Source organism: Astatotilapia calliptera, chromosome 14 (genome assembly GCF_964374335.1).
Source record: "Astatotilapia calliptera chromosome 14, fAstCal68.1, whole genome shotgun sequence".
Lineage (NCBI taxonomy): Eukaryota > Metazoa > Chordata > Actinopteri > Cichliformes > Cichlidae > Astatotilapia > Astatotilapia calliptera.
Window position 1 is genome coordinate 18,526,464 of NC_137435.1, and position 18,275 is coordinate 18,544,738.

General features: G+C 37.2%; 1 protein-coding gene across 1 annotated transcript in view; it reads right to left on the minus strand.

Annotated features, from left to right (window-relative positions):
• Positions 1-254: 254 nt before the first annotated feature.
• drd2a (dopamine receptor D2a) overlaps positions 255-18,275 on the minus strand; it is a 49,241-nt gene continuing 31,220 nt past the window's right edge. Inside the window, exons 3-8 of the mRNA XM_026192813.2 lie at positions 10,926-11,035; positions 4,826-4,962; positions 3,339-3,547; positions 2,292-2,378; positions 1,678-2,065; positions 255-1,210 (exon numbers count right to left, since the gene is read on the minus strand). Of these exons, the coding sequence (XP_026048598.1) occupies positions 1,014-1,210; positions 1,678-2,065; positions 2,292-2,378; positions 3,339-3,547; positions 4,826-4,962; positions 10,926-11,035 (1,128 nt within the window). The 3' untranslated portion in view covers positions 255-1,013. The remainder of the gene's footprint in view (positions 1,211-1,677; positions 2,066-2,291; positions 2,379-3,338; positions 3,548-4,825; positions 4,963-10,925; positions 11,036-18,275) is intronic.

The window sequence follows — 18,275 nt, forward strand, 5'->3', positions numbered from 1 at the left end:
GGCCCCAGGGAGAGGCTTCAGGGGCTGGGTTGCACATATCCACATGATTATACCTGGAAGCTGCAAAGTCCACATACCATTCATTAGTTTTAATGGAACAACGCCTCTGCAGCAGAGCTTGGTGTTGCTTCCAGTAAACAACTCAAACTGCAGATCAGTCCTAGGAATAACAGAGAAGCTTTTGAATAATGACCAGTCAGTTATGAGTGTATTCGTATACACACAGTGAGCGGTGATATTCATGTGGCACTTCACACGGTATCTTAACTTCATTTATTGGAGATCTTTTGCAATTTATTGTTAAACATGCATTTCAAGTAGAGGAGCAGTGTAGCATGCATCACATTTCTATTGCGGTCATATAATCACAATAAATGCATTAAGAAAAACTATGTACAACAAATAATAATAATAATAGCATTAGTAATTATAATAGATATTTATTTATAAAATTGCTAAATTGCAGATATTGGCATGGCTGCATCATACAGCAAGTAAATTATACCGTGTCTTTCAGACAATCAGTGAATCTAATCAGTGAATTGTTTTCAATTTTAACACTGCAATGAACACTGACTCGATATCTTTAAGATTTGCAAAAAACATCTATGATTAAAACATAAAGTACACATACAATAAATAGCAGTTTGCATGTGTGTGGTATACACAGATGGCTCCTTACATGACAAGCACAATGATGTCAGAGAACAATGTCATTTTTTTCTCTCTCCATAAAACAGGTCATCGTTACAGACATTTCTTGTTTTACATTCAGTGATTTGGAGAACGGGACTCCACACGAAATTTAACATATAGATCCAAGATGCCTTTCAAGAAGACAAAGCCAAAGCCAGTTTTTGTTTTGTTTTTTCAGTCACTTAACTAACTTTAAATGAACAGATCGTAGTTTCCCCACGTGGTGTATTTTCCTTAAGAGGATGAGGTATTTGCCACAGGATATGCTTTCATTCATCACCTCTCCTTTAGTCTGATCAGATAAGTGATGTTGCAGCTCAGCAGTGCAAGATCTTAATGAATGCCTTTCTGAACTCAACATTAAAGGTGGTGTATATGATGGGATTTACAGCACTATTCACATAGCCCAGCCAGGTGAAAGCGTTATACATCTCGGCAGGAACCTTGCATTTGGTGCAGTGGGTGTTCAAGATATGTGTGATGAAAAACGGCAGCCAGCATATAATGAATACACCTGAGGAAAGAAAAAAAAAATTAGGTATTAGAATAAGATACAGAGAATGAGGAAATAAAGCCCAAATATGGGTGGCCCTACTGAGGAGTTGGATTCTAAAGTATCAGTACAATTTCTTTTTGTTGCATCACTGTCTGACTTGTTTTTCAAACTCTTTTTTTAGGTCCTACTGAAAAAATTGATTGAAATGAAAACAAAAACAAACGTAAAGACAGCCAAATACCTATGATAGAGCAGTGGGAAAAAAAAGATATGTACATTGCAAAAAACGCTTTGAACACGCTCCTTTGCATGTTCAAAGATAACATTTGGTTCTAGAAATGCTTAATTTTCTAGTGTCACTTCAACTTTGATGTGCAGAATCACATAAAACGGCTTTTAATTGAGCTTGTATTCACTTTCATGACTTCTTTTAAAATCAAATGAATAATTTAAAAATTACTACTAATAATAAGGGACTAACTTACCGAGGACGATGGCTAACATCTGGGTAGCCTTCTTTTCCTTTTGCTGGGAGATCTTTCTCTTGCTCATGGTTTTCACAGAAGTCTGAGTCTTGCCATTAGGTAAGGCCTGTGTCTGGAAGGCTTTGGCTACGATGGGTGCCGGATCGCCTAAGGTCTCCTTGGCAGGATCGCCGTTCTTTTCTGCTTTCTGGCCCTCCTTGTGGGGTGTGGGGGGTGTTGAGATGGGGCTAGCGCTGGCCTTGTTGGGCATCAATAGCTGATGGCTCGTGGCTGGAGTGTCTCCAAGAGCACCTTGTATCTGCTGCTTCTGCTTCACACTGCTTCCACTGTTATTCAGCTCATCCAGCTCCAGATCTTCTCCCTCATTGACCACATCTTTGATGAATATCTGAATGAAGACAAATTTAGTAAAGGTTCATTCGGATGGGGGTAGCGAGTATAAAACTTTTCTTTATTTAACTTTGAATTTTAAAATTACATTTATTCTAGCAGATGGGGAAAACTTCAAGGTGACATCTTTCGAAATCTCTGCAGGCAAAAACTTTTTTTTTTCTTCCATCAATTAAACTTTTAGGGGAAAGCATAAAAACAAAAGAACAAAAATGTATACACACCACTTTCTTCTTGTTGACAGGAAAACTCCCATTAGTTTTAACAATCATGGTGCACAGCCTCACATCCTCTGGATGAGTGCACTTATCCTGAAATGAAAACAGCTGTGTCAGGCAAGGAGAGAGTACAATGTCAAAGCAACTGACAAAAGGGCCGTCTAAGCATGGAGGAACAGGTCCCGCTTCCTACACGGTCAAAAGAGGCTACACTGAGCACGGAAAGGCTGTTTAGCAGCACTCTGATCTGCAGCTTCTATACCCGCTGAAAATCCAATCCATCAATGTGACCATGTAATATATTGTTGTGTGAAATAATTTCACCAACCTTAATTTGATAATTAAGATAAGAAGTGAAAAATTATGCTCCGTTACCCCATAAAGATTATAGCTATCTGTCAATATGCTGCCATATATTGACCAAAACCACAGCACGAAGCCATGCATAAACATGAGTAATGTACTGCACTGGATCGAGAGTGTTGCTTACTTTCTGTACAGACATCAATAAGTTATGACAAGAAAATCAATACCCAGAAAAGCAAAAGGTCATTTGAGGGCCGTCACAATTAGTTTTGCATGTCACATTTTCTTTTTAAATGACACATTTTACAGGGAAATGTGTCATTTAAGATTCAAATTTGTGTCCTGGATTAAACCTGATATTAAATATCTTATTTTCATGTAAGGTGTTAAAAACTAAAACAGCTAAAAAGCCTTTTCTAGCAGAGTCTTGCTCAATTCAACCCCTTATCTTAATCCATTGTGTATTCAAAGAAAATCAATCGCAGTCTGTGTTTTTATTTTAATAATGTGTTGCTCTGTAATACAATGTCTGCTTGTAAAACCAACAAGAATAGCTGGACTGAAAAAATGTATTGCAGTTCTCTAAAGAAACAAACAAAATCAAACAGCAAATGATGTCTTTTGTGATGTTTTTTAGTTTAATGTATTACTCTAAAATATTAAGACAGTACAGAGAGATAAAGGAGCTTTGATAAAATAAATGTGTAAATGAAGCCATAAAAACACGAGCCAGCTATAGCAGCTCACCTTTAGTGAGGTGGCCATATCAGGGTCCGCAGCCTGAGAGACAAGCTGCTTTGGTTTTGTGTTGACGCGTTTTCTGCGCTTCCTCAGGACCACATAAATTTGGACATAAACGAGCAGAGTGATGATGAAGGGTACATAAAAGGACACAATGGAAGAGTACACCACAAAGGCTGGATTGGCGATCACACAGAGAGACTCATCACGAGTAGCTGTGGAGATAAGCACAATGTGAATTAAGACTGCGTGTTCTCTTTCTCCCAAGACTTGCTGCTTTTGTGCCTGTGTGTGTGTTTAATCTTATTTTACTTCCACTTTTAAAAGTCTGTAAAACCAGAATTTGGAACCTTAGATTTGCTTGAACCAATAATTGCTTTTTGATTGCAAGTAGATCCAAAAATGTCACCACTTCTACATTCTCCTCACTCTGAGGTTATTTACACAGCACTCTTTCTACCTCACCTCCACTCACATTAACCGTACTCCCACTTCTCACAGCCCATGTGGACTGCCTTATAGCTGTGGAGCCAAATGCAGAGATCATCTCACCCCAGTTTTGGACTCTGCAAGGGTTGTTTGTTAAGTTTAGATTTTAATAATTTACTAGATGAATTGCCCTCATTTTTAAAATTCTCTAAAAACTAGTTTAGAAACTGAGGCGATGCTTCTCTGGGCTTGTATTTCTAGCTTTTTGGACAAACCAAAACTAATAATTATAAAGAAAATTGCAGCATTTCAAGTTAAACCTGTCCAACTGTCACGCTGAAGGCTGTGGCTAGAAGGCTAGAGAAAGTAGTCTATTTAGGGGGAACTTCACCAATTTTATACATAGAATTATCTTTCCACTAACAAGGTTCAAGAAAGATGCAGGAAGCCTTCAGTAGTTGCTATCAGAGAAATGTAGGATCCAGTGTTTTTAAAGCTCAGTTCACACTCTGGGCTAGAAGTCTGGCTATTTGATGCTTCACTTTTCTCCATTTTTAAATGTCTTTTGAAATTTGTAATTCCTTCTTTCATGCTTTCTACAAAATATGCCGACTCGATCTACAGTCAGTGTTTATTTCTCAGGGTTTGAGTCTGAGCTGAACCAGCATTAAATGAAGGACTCAAAGGGATGAGCGGAGCTTCAAAGTGACAGGCCACTGGAGTTGGTCAACAACAAGGTGGCGCCTCGCAAAAAGCACTTAATCAAAACTGCTTTACTAGTAATCCTCCTTTAAGCCCCTGTTCCTTGGAATAACCAACCTAAAGGCCAAAGGCTCACTAAAAGTAGATACACACGGGTGTGAAGGAGTTCTTTACCGGCACAAATAGCTCCATAGTGAATTTACAGTGCAGTATTGTAGCTGTAACTGGGTGCTGACATAGATGGTCTGCTTAAGTACAGTGGCAAACGTCTGTTACCTCTGCTATCACTCTGTCTTGCACCATCACAAAAGCATTTCTGATTCACAGACTGAAGATCATGTGTGTATTGTACTCTCTCTTACCTGTGTTATTTAGGCCAAACAACAGGGGACAGGATATGGCGAAAGACAGTACCCAAACCACAGAGATCATCACCGTGACCCGTCTCCTGGAACTGTAGCGGGTATTGTACAGCATTGGCATTGCAACTGCCGTGTAGCTGTAAGGGGTAAAGGAAACATAGTTGTCATAGTTATAATTGGTGAAAAACATGGCACATTTTTATAGTTGTACATAGTGATTAAAGCAGGTTTGAAATATTTATATACACACACATGCTTTTAATAAAATTTCATTTTATTGTATTTTTTTCATTAAGTGATCACACCACTTCTATTTCCAGTTCTCTTTCTCCATCAGTTGAAATTTTTAGCTCAAAGCACAACAGAAAGCATGGAGCCAGAAAAGGGTGAAACAAGAAATGCTGCCTGTCATTTTTAATCAAATCCTTTTCCGAGATGGACTGGCCTGTGGAAACTGGTGCTGTAAGCTGCAGCTCCAATAAAATGAGATACTAGTAGGAAGGCTGTTTTAACCCCAGTCTCTTGCAGGAAAGGCCTTATCATTTAACCCTGATACATTAGTTAACCTTATTAGTGAGCTTGCAGTAATCACTAGGAAATGCCCAGCTTTCTCATTCATTGATTTTCTTTTTGGTTTTGAAGTGTTTTACTCAGAAAGTCAGCTTGGGAAAGCCTTTAAGAGCGCATGACTGAGTGTCTTTGTGACAGAAAATCAGTGGTTACTGACTACCAATCTAATGTTTACGATGATATTGGCAGAGATTTCTTCCAGTAAAAGTTTTTCCTCCTATGAGCAAGAAGCCAACTGCTTGCTCATAGGGGATTTTTGTAACGTTACCTTACAATTTTTTTGGTGGCTGGTGGAAAGCACAGGTTAGGAAGGTGGTTGCAAAGAAGCTGAAGCGTCAGACAGTTCAATAACAGTTGTTAGTATTATTTTTTTTGGCATGCATGACATGAATCATTCAAACAATAATAACCATTTTAAGTGTTTTCTCCCCCTATTTTTGAGCTGTTGATGGCGCTCATCAGTGTAGTTAGAACATTGAGCACGGCGATATGACTCACTCAGTGAACATGTAATAATCACCACACCCTTGATTAATAGCTCACTTAGTATCAATCAAGCCCTTTGGCTATTTGTGCCAGTGGCAGCCTCGCAGAAACCCACGCAGCCTGCGTACAAAAGACCTGTCATTTCAAGCTTACACACAAAAATAGGACCAGTGTGCATCAGGTCAATAGTCTGAAAACTTGTGAGACACTATCAAGCTCTAGCAAAATATGTAGCCACTAAATAAGCACCTGCGCTAAGGTAAAGCAGCTCAAACACCTGGAGACATGGGATGCATGTTTTCTTCCAACCTTTTTTTTGTCATGTGCTTCATATTACATTAATAAGATTGTTCTGGGAAGCTGTAGTTTTAGGCAATTGTGCAAACCATTTATGTAAACAGACATTAGTTTTTCTCACAGTAATTGAAGCAACGTGCTGTATATAAACACATTCAAATAACGCTAAATAAATTTATTCTATTGCATATTATGACTCACTGAGAGCATTATTACAGAGAAGTGTTTTCAGCCATAAAACCGCCTGCTTTTTGGCGAGCATAATTGGAGATTGGAGTCCACGCGTACATTCGTATTACCTCCTACACATAAGCAGTTTTGTCTTAGTTCCATTAGTCTTCTGCTTCTAAAGAGGAAGTGAGTGGTTAAATTGATTGGCCATTGTTGGAGGGTGCCCCAACTCCAATTGCAATTAATCTAGTCATCCTTCTAAAAAGAGTGAATACTTACATTTGCACACAGAAATAGACCCCATAATTTCATCACACCCCAATTTGCTCCACATTAGAGAATAAGAACAAAGTTAGCACAGCAGGAAGCAATCCTTGGATGTATAAATTACTGTGCTGCCTAGAGCTGGAAACACATTTATCTGTGACTGTTATATGAATCTTTGCAAATAAATCGCCATCATGTGAGTGGATCCTTAACCATGCCAAAGCCAGGTGAAGCGATTCTTGATTCTGTCACAATGATTCACATATTTGGTATTCACAAATATGTGGCAAACAAGCACAGGCCATATCACTGATATCTAAATGTAAATTCAGGTGAGATTCCTCTCTAGCGTGCTTGAAACATTCATTTACATACAAAAACAGCGATATACGATCACATTATTCAGATTAATAAGATTTTCTCCACATACAAGTCATCTGTATTCTAATTCACTCACCTCAGTAAGAGCTGAAAATGTGACCAAGGTGAATATTTATTACTACACTAAAGTGAAAGCCTGTGTGGAGTTATGAGATTATTGTATTTGTTTACTAGTCAGCAAGACTATGCGATATCTACAAAGTGTAATTATAGGACCATAGGTGGAAAGGCGCAACACTGGCAAAAGAAGAACCCATTTAATTTTGCTGTGGATGCAGATCACTTCTTTAAAATGGAGAAATAAATCAGTGTCACTGGATATGCTCCTTTAGCGTATCTTTAAATTAATCGTGAAAGAATTAAATTAAATTAAATGAAGATAGAAGAGAATAGATGGATGGAAAATGTGGTAAATATATCCTTGATATTCCCATGAACAGCCTTCAAGTGTAAGTTTCAAAAAATTACATAAAGTTTAATCACAGCACTATCGTTAAACAGTTTTTTTTTAAATCACAGAACAAAATGAGAGAATTTAGTTTTTAAAGAATCCACGTTTATTGACAAGACAAGAAGCAGTGTTCTTGCACTGTTATGTTGAATTAAACAGAGACTATTGATTTTAAGCAGTTCCGATCAATATTTAAACAATGAATCAAACTACTGTGTACGTAATGGGCGTTCTGAAAGACTGTATCTGAGCAGATAGTTAAAAACTGATGCTAGAAAAATATAACACTGAAGTGCTACGTTTAAGCTATTTTGACTTTGTTAAAATAATCTGTATTAATTCTTTATTATAAAAATATTTCATGTTGTTATTAAATAATATTGATGCATATGCTGTTTGTAACACATACTATGTAATATGCAATCATTAATCTGAATTATGAATGCCTCTGGCTCAGTTTAATATTCAAACCTGAGCCTTTTGTTTTATTTAATACTTTCATCTAAATCTTAATTTTACACCCTTTTTGCATGTGAGAGGCTCTTTGGTATTTTGATCATCTTTACATCTTTACAGGAGGACAATTTATGTGAGTAACATAAAAATTCAAACTTTGTTTTACTACTGACACTTAGTTAGGATATATGAGTGAATTATGTAAAATGAATGCTTAATAACCTATACTCATTGAAACTTTCTTGCTTATAGTACATCATTTAGCATTCAGATTTACACAATTATATCACATGGCTTTAATACTGATAGTCAAAGCTTTACAGTGTACTTTTAGATGTTTGTAAGCTACTATAATTGAGATACTGTAATTAATCTAAAGTGATATTATTCACTGTTATTTTTAAATTGCACTTTTTATTAATGCATCGAATATCTTTAATAATGGCATTATTAAGCTGCTGTGTAAATGTAGTTGCCACCTCTACTAAAGAAACTTTCAAATATGACTCAGGTCTGTGGAACATTTCAGCATCCCTCAGCTCACTCTTTTAGTTTTCCACTAGTGTTAATATTTTTGATGCATTCCTTGCTCTCTGTGGTCTCAGCTGCAGCAAAAACCTTTTTAAGCAAATATGCTCTATAAACCTGACTGTTTGCTACAAGTTTAGTTCTAAACCACAGTCAAAGTGTTCCGCTCTTAGATTATTTTAAGGATTTTTGCAGCTAATTTGGTTGAAAAGCCAGCAAGCTCTGCAGTCTAAATGACTATGTAGATTGTTTGCTTTGTCTGCACTCTCTCACAGAAAACATGTTGTTTGTGAATTGCATAAAAAACAAATGACTAATGATTCAGGATGACAACTTTAAAGGAAAGACAGAAAACAAATTTGCATTTAATGTATATGTTTTTTTAAATAATAAAATTTACGCAATAAGTATAGTATAGTTTAGCATTGTGTTATGTTATGTTAGCATTTAGAAACTAAGTGGTGCCTTTTTCATACTTGGGATTCCAAGAAACACCCTGTGTTGTGAGGCAGGTCTAGACTACAGGGGGACAATTCACACATTACACTGGCCAGACTGCATGCATGGCATTACTGGAACTTGATCACAGGATTTAATATTCATAACCCCAGCTCCAAAGTGTAAATACAACCTGATAAACCCATATTCCATTCACAACAGATTATAGAAAAAAAAATCATGATTTTAAAACAAAAAAAGGTTGATTTTTATTTTATGGCAGAAGCAGTTCTCTAAAAAGTCGTTACAGGGCCATGTTTACCACAATTTAGAGTCCTCTATTCATTTAACAACAGTCTGTAAATATCTGGGAACTGAGGGGGGCTGCTGCTGGACTTCTTTGTCCTATTTTTTGTTTCATGATGTGCCAAATATTTTCAGTTGGTGAAAGATCTGGTCTGCTGACAGGCTGTTTCAGCACTCGGACTCTTACATAACAAAGCCATGCTGTTGTAATATTAGCGGCATGCTTTTTAACACTGTCCTACAAAAATATGAAAGGCCGTCCCTGAAAAAGTGACGTTTGTTTTGCTCTATATGTTGCACTGATGGTGCCTTTCTACACCTGCAATCAGCCATTTCTACATGCACTAATGCACCCCTATACCATCAGCGATGCAGGCTTAACAACAAGGATGGTCTCTCTCCCGCTCCTGTAGTGTGGATGATGTGGCATTCATATTTTCCAAAAAATTTAAGAAATTTCGATTTGTCTGACCACAGAACCGTTTCCCTCTTTGCTTCAGTCCATTTTAAATGAGCTTTGGGTCACAGAAGATGGCAGCATTTATGGATCATGAAACTTATACAACTTATAGACAATATTATCTGGAAGTGTTCCGGAGCCCATGCAGGAATTCTTATGACAGGAGGATTCCTGTTTTATTGCACTGCCATCTGAGGATCTTAAGATCACAGGCATCCAGTGTTGATTCTCGGCCTTGTCCATCGCAACTTTTTTGTAAATGGTGTTTGGGGTTTACTCAGCAGTTAACTAAAAATTAACAACTAACCCAAAACACCATCTGACAAGTCATCACATTGACTTAACCCTTTATAGCATGAACTATGAAATAACTGCCAGGAAATTCAAATTTTCTGAACCATTTATTGAGCTTATTGAACCATCTAACAAATCTGCTTAATAAAATTGATTAAATTACATTTAAATGTCCTTTAATTTGCTACATCTGACATTAAAAAATGCTTAAAAATACATCGTGCAATTTATTTAGGTTTTTCAGGACTTAAAAATTACACTGATTATGCAGAAATCCCCAAACCACACAAAAAAACTATATGTATTAAACATGACACACTAGGCATTAAGATGTTTATTTCAAACAATATTTATTTGAGAAATTGGGTTCAGCAAATATTTATTTATTTTTTCTTAAAGACTTAATTAATTAAAACTCTTTTTTTTAAATTTGGTGTATATTTATATTACAAAATGTATTTATTTTTACATATTCAATTAACAATTAATTACTCAAGATGAAATCCTTTTCAGTGATTTGCTAATTTTTGTACCCGGTAGTTAAACCTTTGCTAAAGTTCATCTATTTTTAAAATTTTTAACCCTGGCATATGTCTATGAAAAGGTTGCTGCTGACAGTGTGCAGGCACCCACAAATATGCTATTAGATTTCACTCTCCACAGCACCTGTCTTACAGGTGGTCCTTGGATAATGCACTCATTTTAGTTCCAAAATTGCATCAATATGCCATATTGATGTGCATACATATTTCTGTCCTGAACATCTGGTGGCTGGTAATCAGTATTGCAGATAAACAGAAACTGAATGTGTTGTTATGGTGTATTCCTGGCTTAAAAATCTCATTTTGTTTGTTAATAGCTGTGTGTGCTTTGATGGTCATGCAGTTAAAAGACACCAGTTTTCTGTTTCATATTATTCAGCAGGTAAAGATTTCCATCGGAAATCCATGCTGGAATCATAACAGGCTAAACAATCTGCGAGGTGGCAAACTCACCGATCAATGCTGATGGCACAGAGATTGAGGATGCTGGCTGTACACATCATCACATCCAGAGTGACAAAGATGTCACAGTGGATCTTGCTAAAGCGCCACTCTCCCACCACCTAGGAGAGGAAAACATCCACAAATGACAGTTAACTGCCAGAGTCAACAGAAAAAAGTCAATATGCTAGCAATGGAAGCTTCTTGGCAAAAATAATGTGTTTGTGTTCAGCAATAAAAAGCAAACCCGACACTAAAGCCTTCTTGCATAATTTCCCATATCATTTCAAACTTGGCAACACAAAGAGAGAAGCAAAGGAACAAAACTGAGACATAAGAGGAAAGAATGGATGACTGAATTATGAATGAGTAAGTATTAAAAAAGCATCCGTTCTATCACATGAAGAGATTTCTTGCTGTCATAAACATTTTGCAAGAGCTCCAAATCCAAATAATATGTCAGTTTCTTTTTTATGAAGAATTTTACATGTGACTAGTTGAAATTTGACAGATTATCTTATCTCTCCACTTACAGTGGTAAGAAGTAAAAGCTTCAAAAACATATAGACATCCTCCTTAGACAAGACAAGTATTCTTTACCATGTATCCTACTCTTTAGCTCGAGGAAGCGTTTGATCAAAGACAAGATCGAAACCTGTTTGAATTCATGCCACCGTTGCTCTCAGCTGTATGATCTAAGCTCATGATGAAACCAACATCAGTGATGTTGTGACAGGTCTGAAGCCGCCCAGCTTGTCTGACACTGAAGCCTGCCTGTTTCCTCCCACAGCTCTATCAAGGGTAAGGGAGATGTGTTTGTTCAGGGGCAACTCCTGCCTGGCTGATTAATCTTTGTCTTGTGGATGTGTCTTCATAAAACTAAGCTCCCATCATTAAAGAGCTGTAACTTTTTGCTGGTGTCGTTATAGCCAGTTTTCTGTTGCCCTGAAAACTGATTTCACCTCTCCTCTCTTCTCTTTTCCACAATTTTCCAACCTTTAACTCTTGACGTTTCTCTTCACTGTGGCTAAGCACCACTATGATAGTATGCTTTCATTTTGACTGTTTCTCTCTTTGCTATCATCCTTTTGCTCCTTGCACTTGACTTTTATTTTTCAGTCAAAGCTACTCCAACACACCCGTGCAAGTTCCCGTCCTGCTAGAGCTGCGAACAAATTTTAGTGTTAAAATTTAAAAGGCCTACAAGAGCTGAAAGCCATTTCATGTCCTTGTGGCTGCAACTGAGGTCTGTTCAGTCTATGTAGCGAAACACCTTTTGTGGATATTAAACAGCTTTTTACAAGACAGTCATAATAAATGCATGTGTGCCAAAACTGGCGTGATCCCCTGTCAGGAAACATCGATCTGTCCTTCTCAGTTATCCCACCGTTTGCATTTTTCTGTTAAAGTGAAGATGACTTTAATCTTTTGAAGTTAAATTATGACACATCATCATTTTATGCTGTGAAATATTTATATAGATTTTTGTCATTATAAGTGTATTCAGTTGAAAACGTTGTGTTATGAGGTCTTTACTTTATTCAAATCTGTTCATTTTGAGTCATTTGTGCCAAATTTGAAGATATTACCTCAGCATGTTCAGAAATATTTCATTCATGAGAATGGGAATGGGATGATTAACCCAATGGCATTATGCTTCTGGCAACAAATGAAAAATGTAGGCAATAAAAAGATTGAAATTATGACAAGTTTACTAATGTTGTCCATCAGCAACACACAACAGTGCTATTATATTATTGAATTTTAATGATGGGTTTATTTGTTTCTCCTTAAATCCTGCACTTCACTTCATTATTGAAATTAATTGACTGCATCTTTGTTTGCAAATTAGTAGATTGTTTGAAGAACTTTCCATTCCCATAATGGGTTTTCTTGTAATACTGCAGTGTCATTTTTATTTGCCAAGCTCATTTTTTTGGTGAATTATCATCTATAATTCATATTATGCATACCACTTATGCATATGCATATCACTTAGAGGGTATTGGCATTTGATTTCAATCTACAATGCTGGGAAAAAGTAGAAATAAGGATGTTATATGAAATACATCATTTACTAGTCAAATGAATTCTCATTTGTCAACTGGAGAAAGGATTAGCTGATTTGGATTTAAATGAGTCATTCCTTTGACAGTCAAAATAATGTGCTGTTTTATTAATTCTTACCTTTTATTAATGTTTTATAACTAAAAAGAAGGAAAATGTATTATTTTAAAAATGCTATTTTTGCTCAGCAGGGTGGAGCATCAGTATCTGTGTTTTACTGACAGAAGTGCTACATGTCTTTGAACATCAATGTTTTTCTTCCCACCTTTACTACAATTAACAATTTTTGTGCATGTTTTGACTTGTGGTGTCTACCTTGCAAAGCAGCTTGATTCTTATTGTAAGATTCATAAGATCAGATTTTGAGCTACAAGACTTCTGGAATAATGTCCTTTGGGCAGGAAAGAGCAAAGTGGAGATATCTGGCTATAAATCTGGCTTTAATACACACCACCACATTTGGTGTAAACACAGCATAAACACAGCAGCGCAAACACCTCATACCAGGTGTCAAGCACAGTGATGGACGGTGACTTGGGCTTGTTTTGCAGTTACAGGATCCAGGGACTTTGCAGTCATTGAGTTGACTATGAACATCTCTGTATATAAAAGCATTGTAGAGCCAAATCTAAGTGTATCAGTCAGAGAGTTAAAGCTTTGCCAAAATATTGTCATGCAACAGGACAATGATTCCAAGCACAGCGGTGAGTCTACAATAGAATTAGTAAAAAAGGATGTTACAATGGCCGAGTCAAAGTCCAGAACTCAACCCGACTGAAACCTGTGCATAATAAAAAATTCCTGCAAACCTAATTGAACTGAAACAACACTGTAAATAAGAGAGAGCTGAAATTCCTCCTGCATTGGGTGACAGACTGAGACTGAGACCAAAGTCATACAGAAAATTTGATTACTGCAAATTATTGCTGCTACAAGCTACAGAATCATGGAGCGTACTTAGTTTTTCACAACATGCTTCTGCATTTTGGCTTAGTTTTTAGATAAAAAAAATAAAGAAACAGTCTAATATGTTATGTGTTGTAATTCATCTAGGTTTGTGTTCAACTCATTTGAATTCTATAAGAACTTGACAATTGTTTATTATGTCCTGATATGTAAAACAAGACTTCCTTTTATCATGACTGTATTCAGGTATGCTTGAAGTAGTACAAAGAAACTCAGTGAGTACCACAAAAACATCCCCCACAACATTACACCAGCAGCAGCAGTAGCAGCCTGAACTCCTGATATGATGTTGTTTACACCAAATTCTGATCCTACCAAAAATTTAAAAAAAAAGGCAATATTTTTCCAACTTTGATGAATGGTAATAATTTTAGACAAGAGTGGCACCTGGTGTGCTCTTCTGCTTCTGTAGCCCATCTGCTTCAAGGTTCAATGTGTTATGCATTCAGAGATGCTCTTCTGCATACTATGATTGTAATGAGTGTCTATTTGAGACACCATTGCCTTAAACTGGGAGCAGGCTGGCAATTCTCCTCTGACCTCTGGTATTAAGCAGATTTTTAAATATAGAACTGACTTTGTCTTTTAGGATCTTTGCAAATCCTACACATGGTCAAGTGGAAAAATCCCAGTATTTTAAGTTTCTGATATGCTTCGACTTTTAACAACAAACATGCCACATTCAAATCATTTAAATTGCTTTCTTTCCCATTCTGATGCTCAGTTTGACATAAAGCAGGTTGTATTGACCATGTCTACTTCCCTGAATGCATTGAGTTGCTCCCATGTGATGGCTGATTAGATTATTTCCCATTACAAGCAGCTGAACTTCTGTACCTTAAAAAGTGGCTGATGAATGTGATACATTAAAGTAAATCAGAAAATTTCCAAAAAGATTCTCATGCCCATCCAAATAATTGAATTCAGGTGTTTTTTGGATCACTTTAATGATCACTGGTGTATTACATCAAGCACCTAGGCATGCAGACAGCGTCTACAAACATTTTCGAATGAATGTTTCGCCCATAGCAGCTCAGTAAATTCCAACATAGTAATGTGATAGGATGTGCAGCAAGTCCAGTTTAGAAATTTCCTCACAACTAAATATAAGTCAACTCTTATTGGTATTATGACAACAACAACAGCAACTCAGCCATGAAGTGGTAGGCCAGCCAAAATCACAGAGCGGGGTCAGTAGATGCTGAGGTGCATAGTGTGCAGGGATCATCAAATTTCTACAGAATCAGTAGCTACAGATCTCCAAATTTTATGTGGCTTTCAGATTACCTCAATTCAATTTATTTATATAGAACTAAATCACAACAACAGTCTCCTCAAGGGGCTCATCAGAACAGCTGTATCCACATTATGAAATGCGATGCAGCGTCTGATGCAGTTGGGTTAAAACTGGACTCTAGAGGAATGGAGACATGTTATCTTGAGCGATGAATCATGCTTCCCCGTCTGGCAATCTGATGGAGGAGTCTGGGTTTGGAAGTTGTCAGGAGAATGGTACCTATCTCACAGCATTGTGCCAAGTAAAAGTTTGTTGGTGTGGTGTGGGGTTGGTTTTCAGGAGTTGTGCTCGGCCCCTTAGTTCTAGTGAAAGGAACACTTTAATCTTCAGCATACCAAGACATTTTGCACATGTTCCTAACTTTGTGGAAACGTTTTGGGTGTGGCCCCTTGATTTTCCAACATGACTGCGCACCAGTGCACAAAGAAAGGAAAGGACCATAAAGACATGGATGAGCGAGTTTGGTGTGGAAGAACTTGACTGGCCTACACAGTCCTGACCTCAACCTGATATAACACCTTTGGGATAAATTAGAGCAGACACTGTGAGCAAGGCCTTCTCGTCCAACAACAGTCTGACCTCACAAATATGCTTCTAGAAGAATAGTAAAAAAAAATTCCTTGTGGAAAGCCTTCGCAGGAGAGTTGACACTGTTGTCTGCAGAGGATGGGTAGATGTCATTTAAACCATGAAGAATAAGAATAGGATGTTATTCTAGTTCACATGTGAAGTGAAGGCAGGCAAGGGAAAACTTTTGGCAATATAGTGTACGTAAATAGGCAAATAACCAATAAATACATACATGAATAAATAATCATATTGGTAAAAATGGAAATTTGACTCTGTAATGCAGCGGTCCTCAACCCCCGGGCCTCGGACCGGTACCGGTCCGTGAGTCGTTTGGTACCGGGCCGCGAGAGCTAAGGCTCAGGTGTGAAATGTATGGTTTTCAAGGTTTTTATCGGTTTTCAGCGTTATTTTGTTATTGTTTTTATCGTTAACTCGGTTTTCCTGGGTCTTTTCACGTGTGTTATGAATAAATCTTCTTTTTTTTCGGTACCGGTACTAGTTTTATTTTGTTGTATTTATCTGTGACACCTTAAAGGCCGGTCCGTGAAAATATTATCGGGCATAAACCTGTCCGTGGCGCAAAAAAGGTTGGGGACCGCTGCTGTAATGTACACATGTAGAGCTTTACTACAAAAATGGGGTTATGTCACTCATCAGTCAGATGAGATTTTTCCCTGAAAATGTCAAAAGAAGTAAATACAACAGTAGGGCTGGGCGATATGGCCTAAAATTCATATCGCGATATAATTTGAAGCATGTGCGGTAACGATATATATCACAATATATTCTTTTCTTCTGTATAACGTATTTTCCACACTAAAAATCCTTTAATTTTCTCAAAAATTGAGAGTGTTCCTTATGTATGAATTCTGGTTGTGCTTACTGACCTCGAACCGATTTCTGCGTGCAGAAATCTGTTAAAAAATGTTTTAGTACAGCTTTGGTAAGCCGCACTGCTTGATGGATTGTCAGAGCATTACGGCTGCCTAGTGAGGAGCTTTGCGGAGTAATATGGGTCCAAAACTCCGTCAACTTCAGGTCCCAAAGTAAAACAAACACTAAGAGTTAAAAACGGTCTAAATTCTTTCATCTTTAATTAAATCATCAGCATTGCTGCTTTATCGGGTGTAACAATTAAGTTTAACATCCATGCGTCCATGAAAACAGAATTTGTTAAATTTAATGGAGTTAGAAGTTAACAGGAAGTTAGCTCGCTAGTTTACACCTAAACATTTCATACCATGTTCTGACTGAGAGATTTTTTAAACTAATTAAAACGTACAGCTCTGCTACCAGTTCCGACATAAATGAAGACAGAAAACTAAACAGCAGTGGCATTTGTAGTAGGGCTGGGTATCGTCACTGATTTCTAGAATCGATTCAATTCTGATTCACAAGGTCCCGAATCGATTCGATCCACGATTCGATTTAATTCGATTTGAATCTGGGAAATTTTGACAGTCAGAAATATTATAATTCAGATCAGTACATTTACATATTTTTGTATCTATAAAAAGGAAGCTGACACACGCAAGACTTTATCAAAGGTGTGAGCATCACAGCAGATGCCTTTGCTGAGGATAAAACACAGAAAAACATGAAGGTGATTTTCCTGGCCTGGGATTTTATAAAAATATTCTGCAGTACATCAAAAATGAAAGAAAACCATTAATCAACACATGAACATTACCTCTGAAGTTACAGCGGTTTTATTAGAGACACGACTAAACGTTTTGCATTTTGCATAATTTTAGTTTATGTTTGTTCAGTATTGAACGGCAGAAATTAGGTTTTCTTTTTGGAAGTATATAAAACGGAAAAAAAAAGCGTCGGAAGTATCGAATAATGAAGAAAACAGATTTTTAGACGGGAAACTGTTCTTGAAGTACAGAGAGGGGGGGGGCAGCTGTGCATCGTGGTCGAAGCATAGCAGTAAAAGTACACTGAATTCATGACGATGTTTATGTGAAGCATAGTTTGGATCTTCTTTTGCTGCTGGTTCGGTCAATATTGTTTAGAGAGACATCAAACTAACAGCTTTAGAATCAGCACATAAAAGGCCGGAAAAACACAAAGCGCAGACCCGCCGACAGATCAGAATCAGCGAGCTGTCGGCTTTCAGCCCCGACTGTGAGAAAGGCAACATCTAACTGATTCTGATCCGCGGGTTGCGCTGTGTGTTTAAGTCTTTGTGCAGAATCCGTGTTCCTGCTCTCATTTACTGTCTTAGCTGTTTGGTGGCTGTTGAAATTTTGTGAGATTTCACCTGAGATTCTGGCATTTTGGGCAAAATAAATTTATATTAAAAAATCGATTCAGGATTTTAATGAATCGATTTTACATTATCCAAGCCAGAATCGATTTTAATCAATAAATCGATTATAAAAACCCACCCCTAGTTTGTAGGGTTACTGAAGTTGGACTACCTGGTATATAATGTTGTGCTACGTGATTGCTAGCGA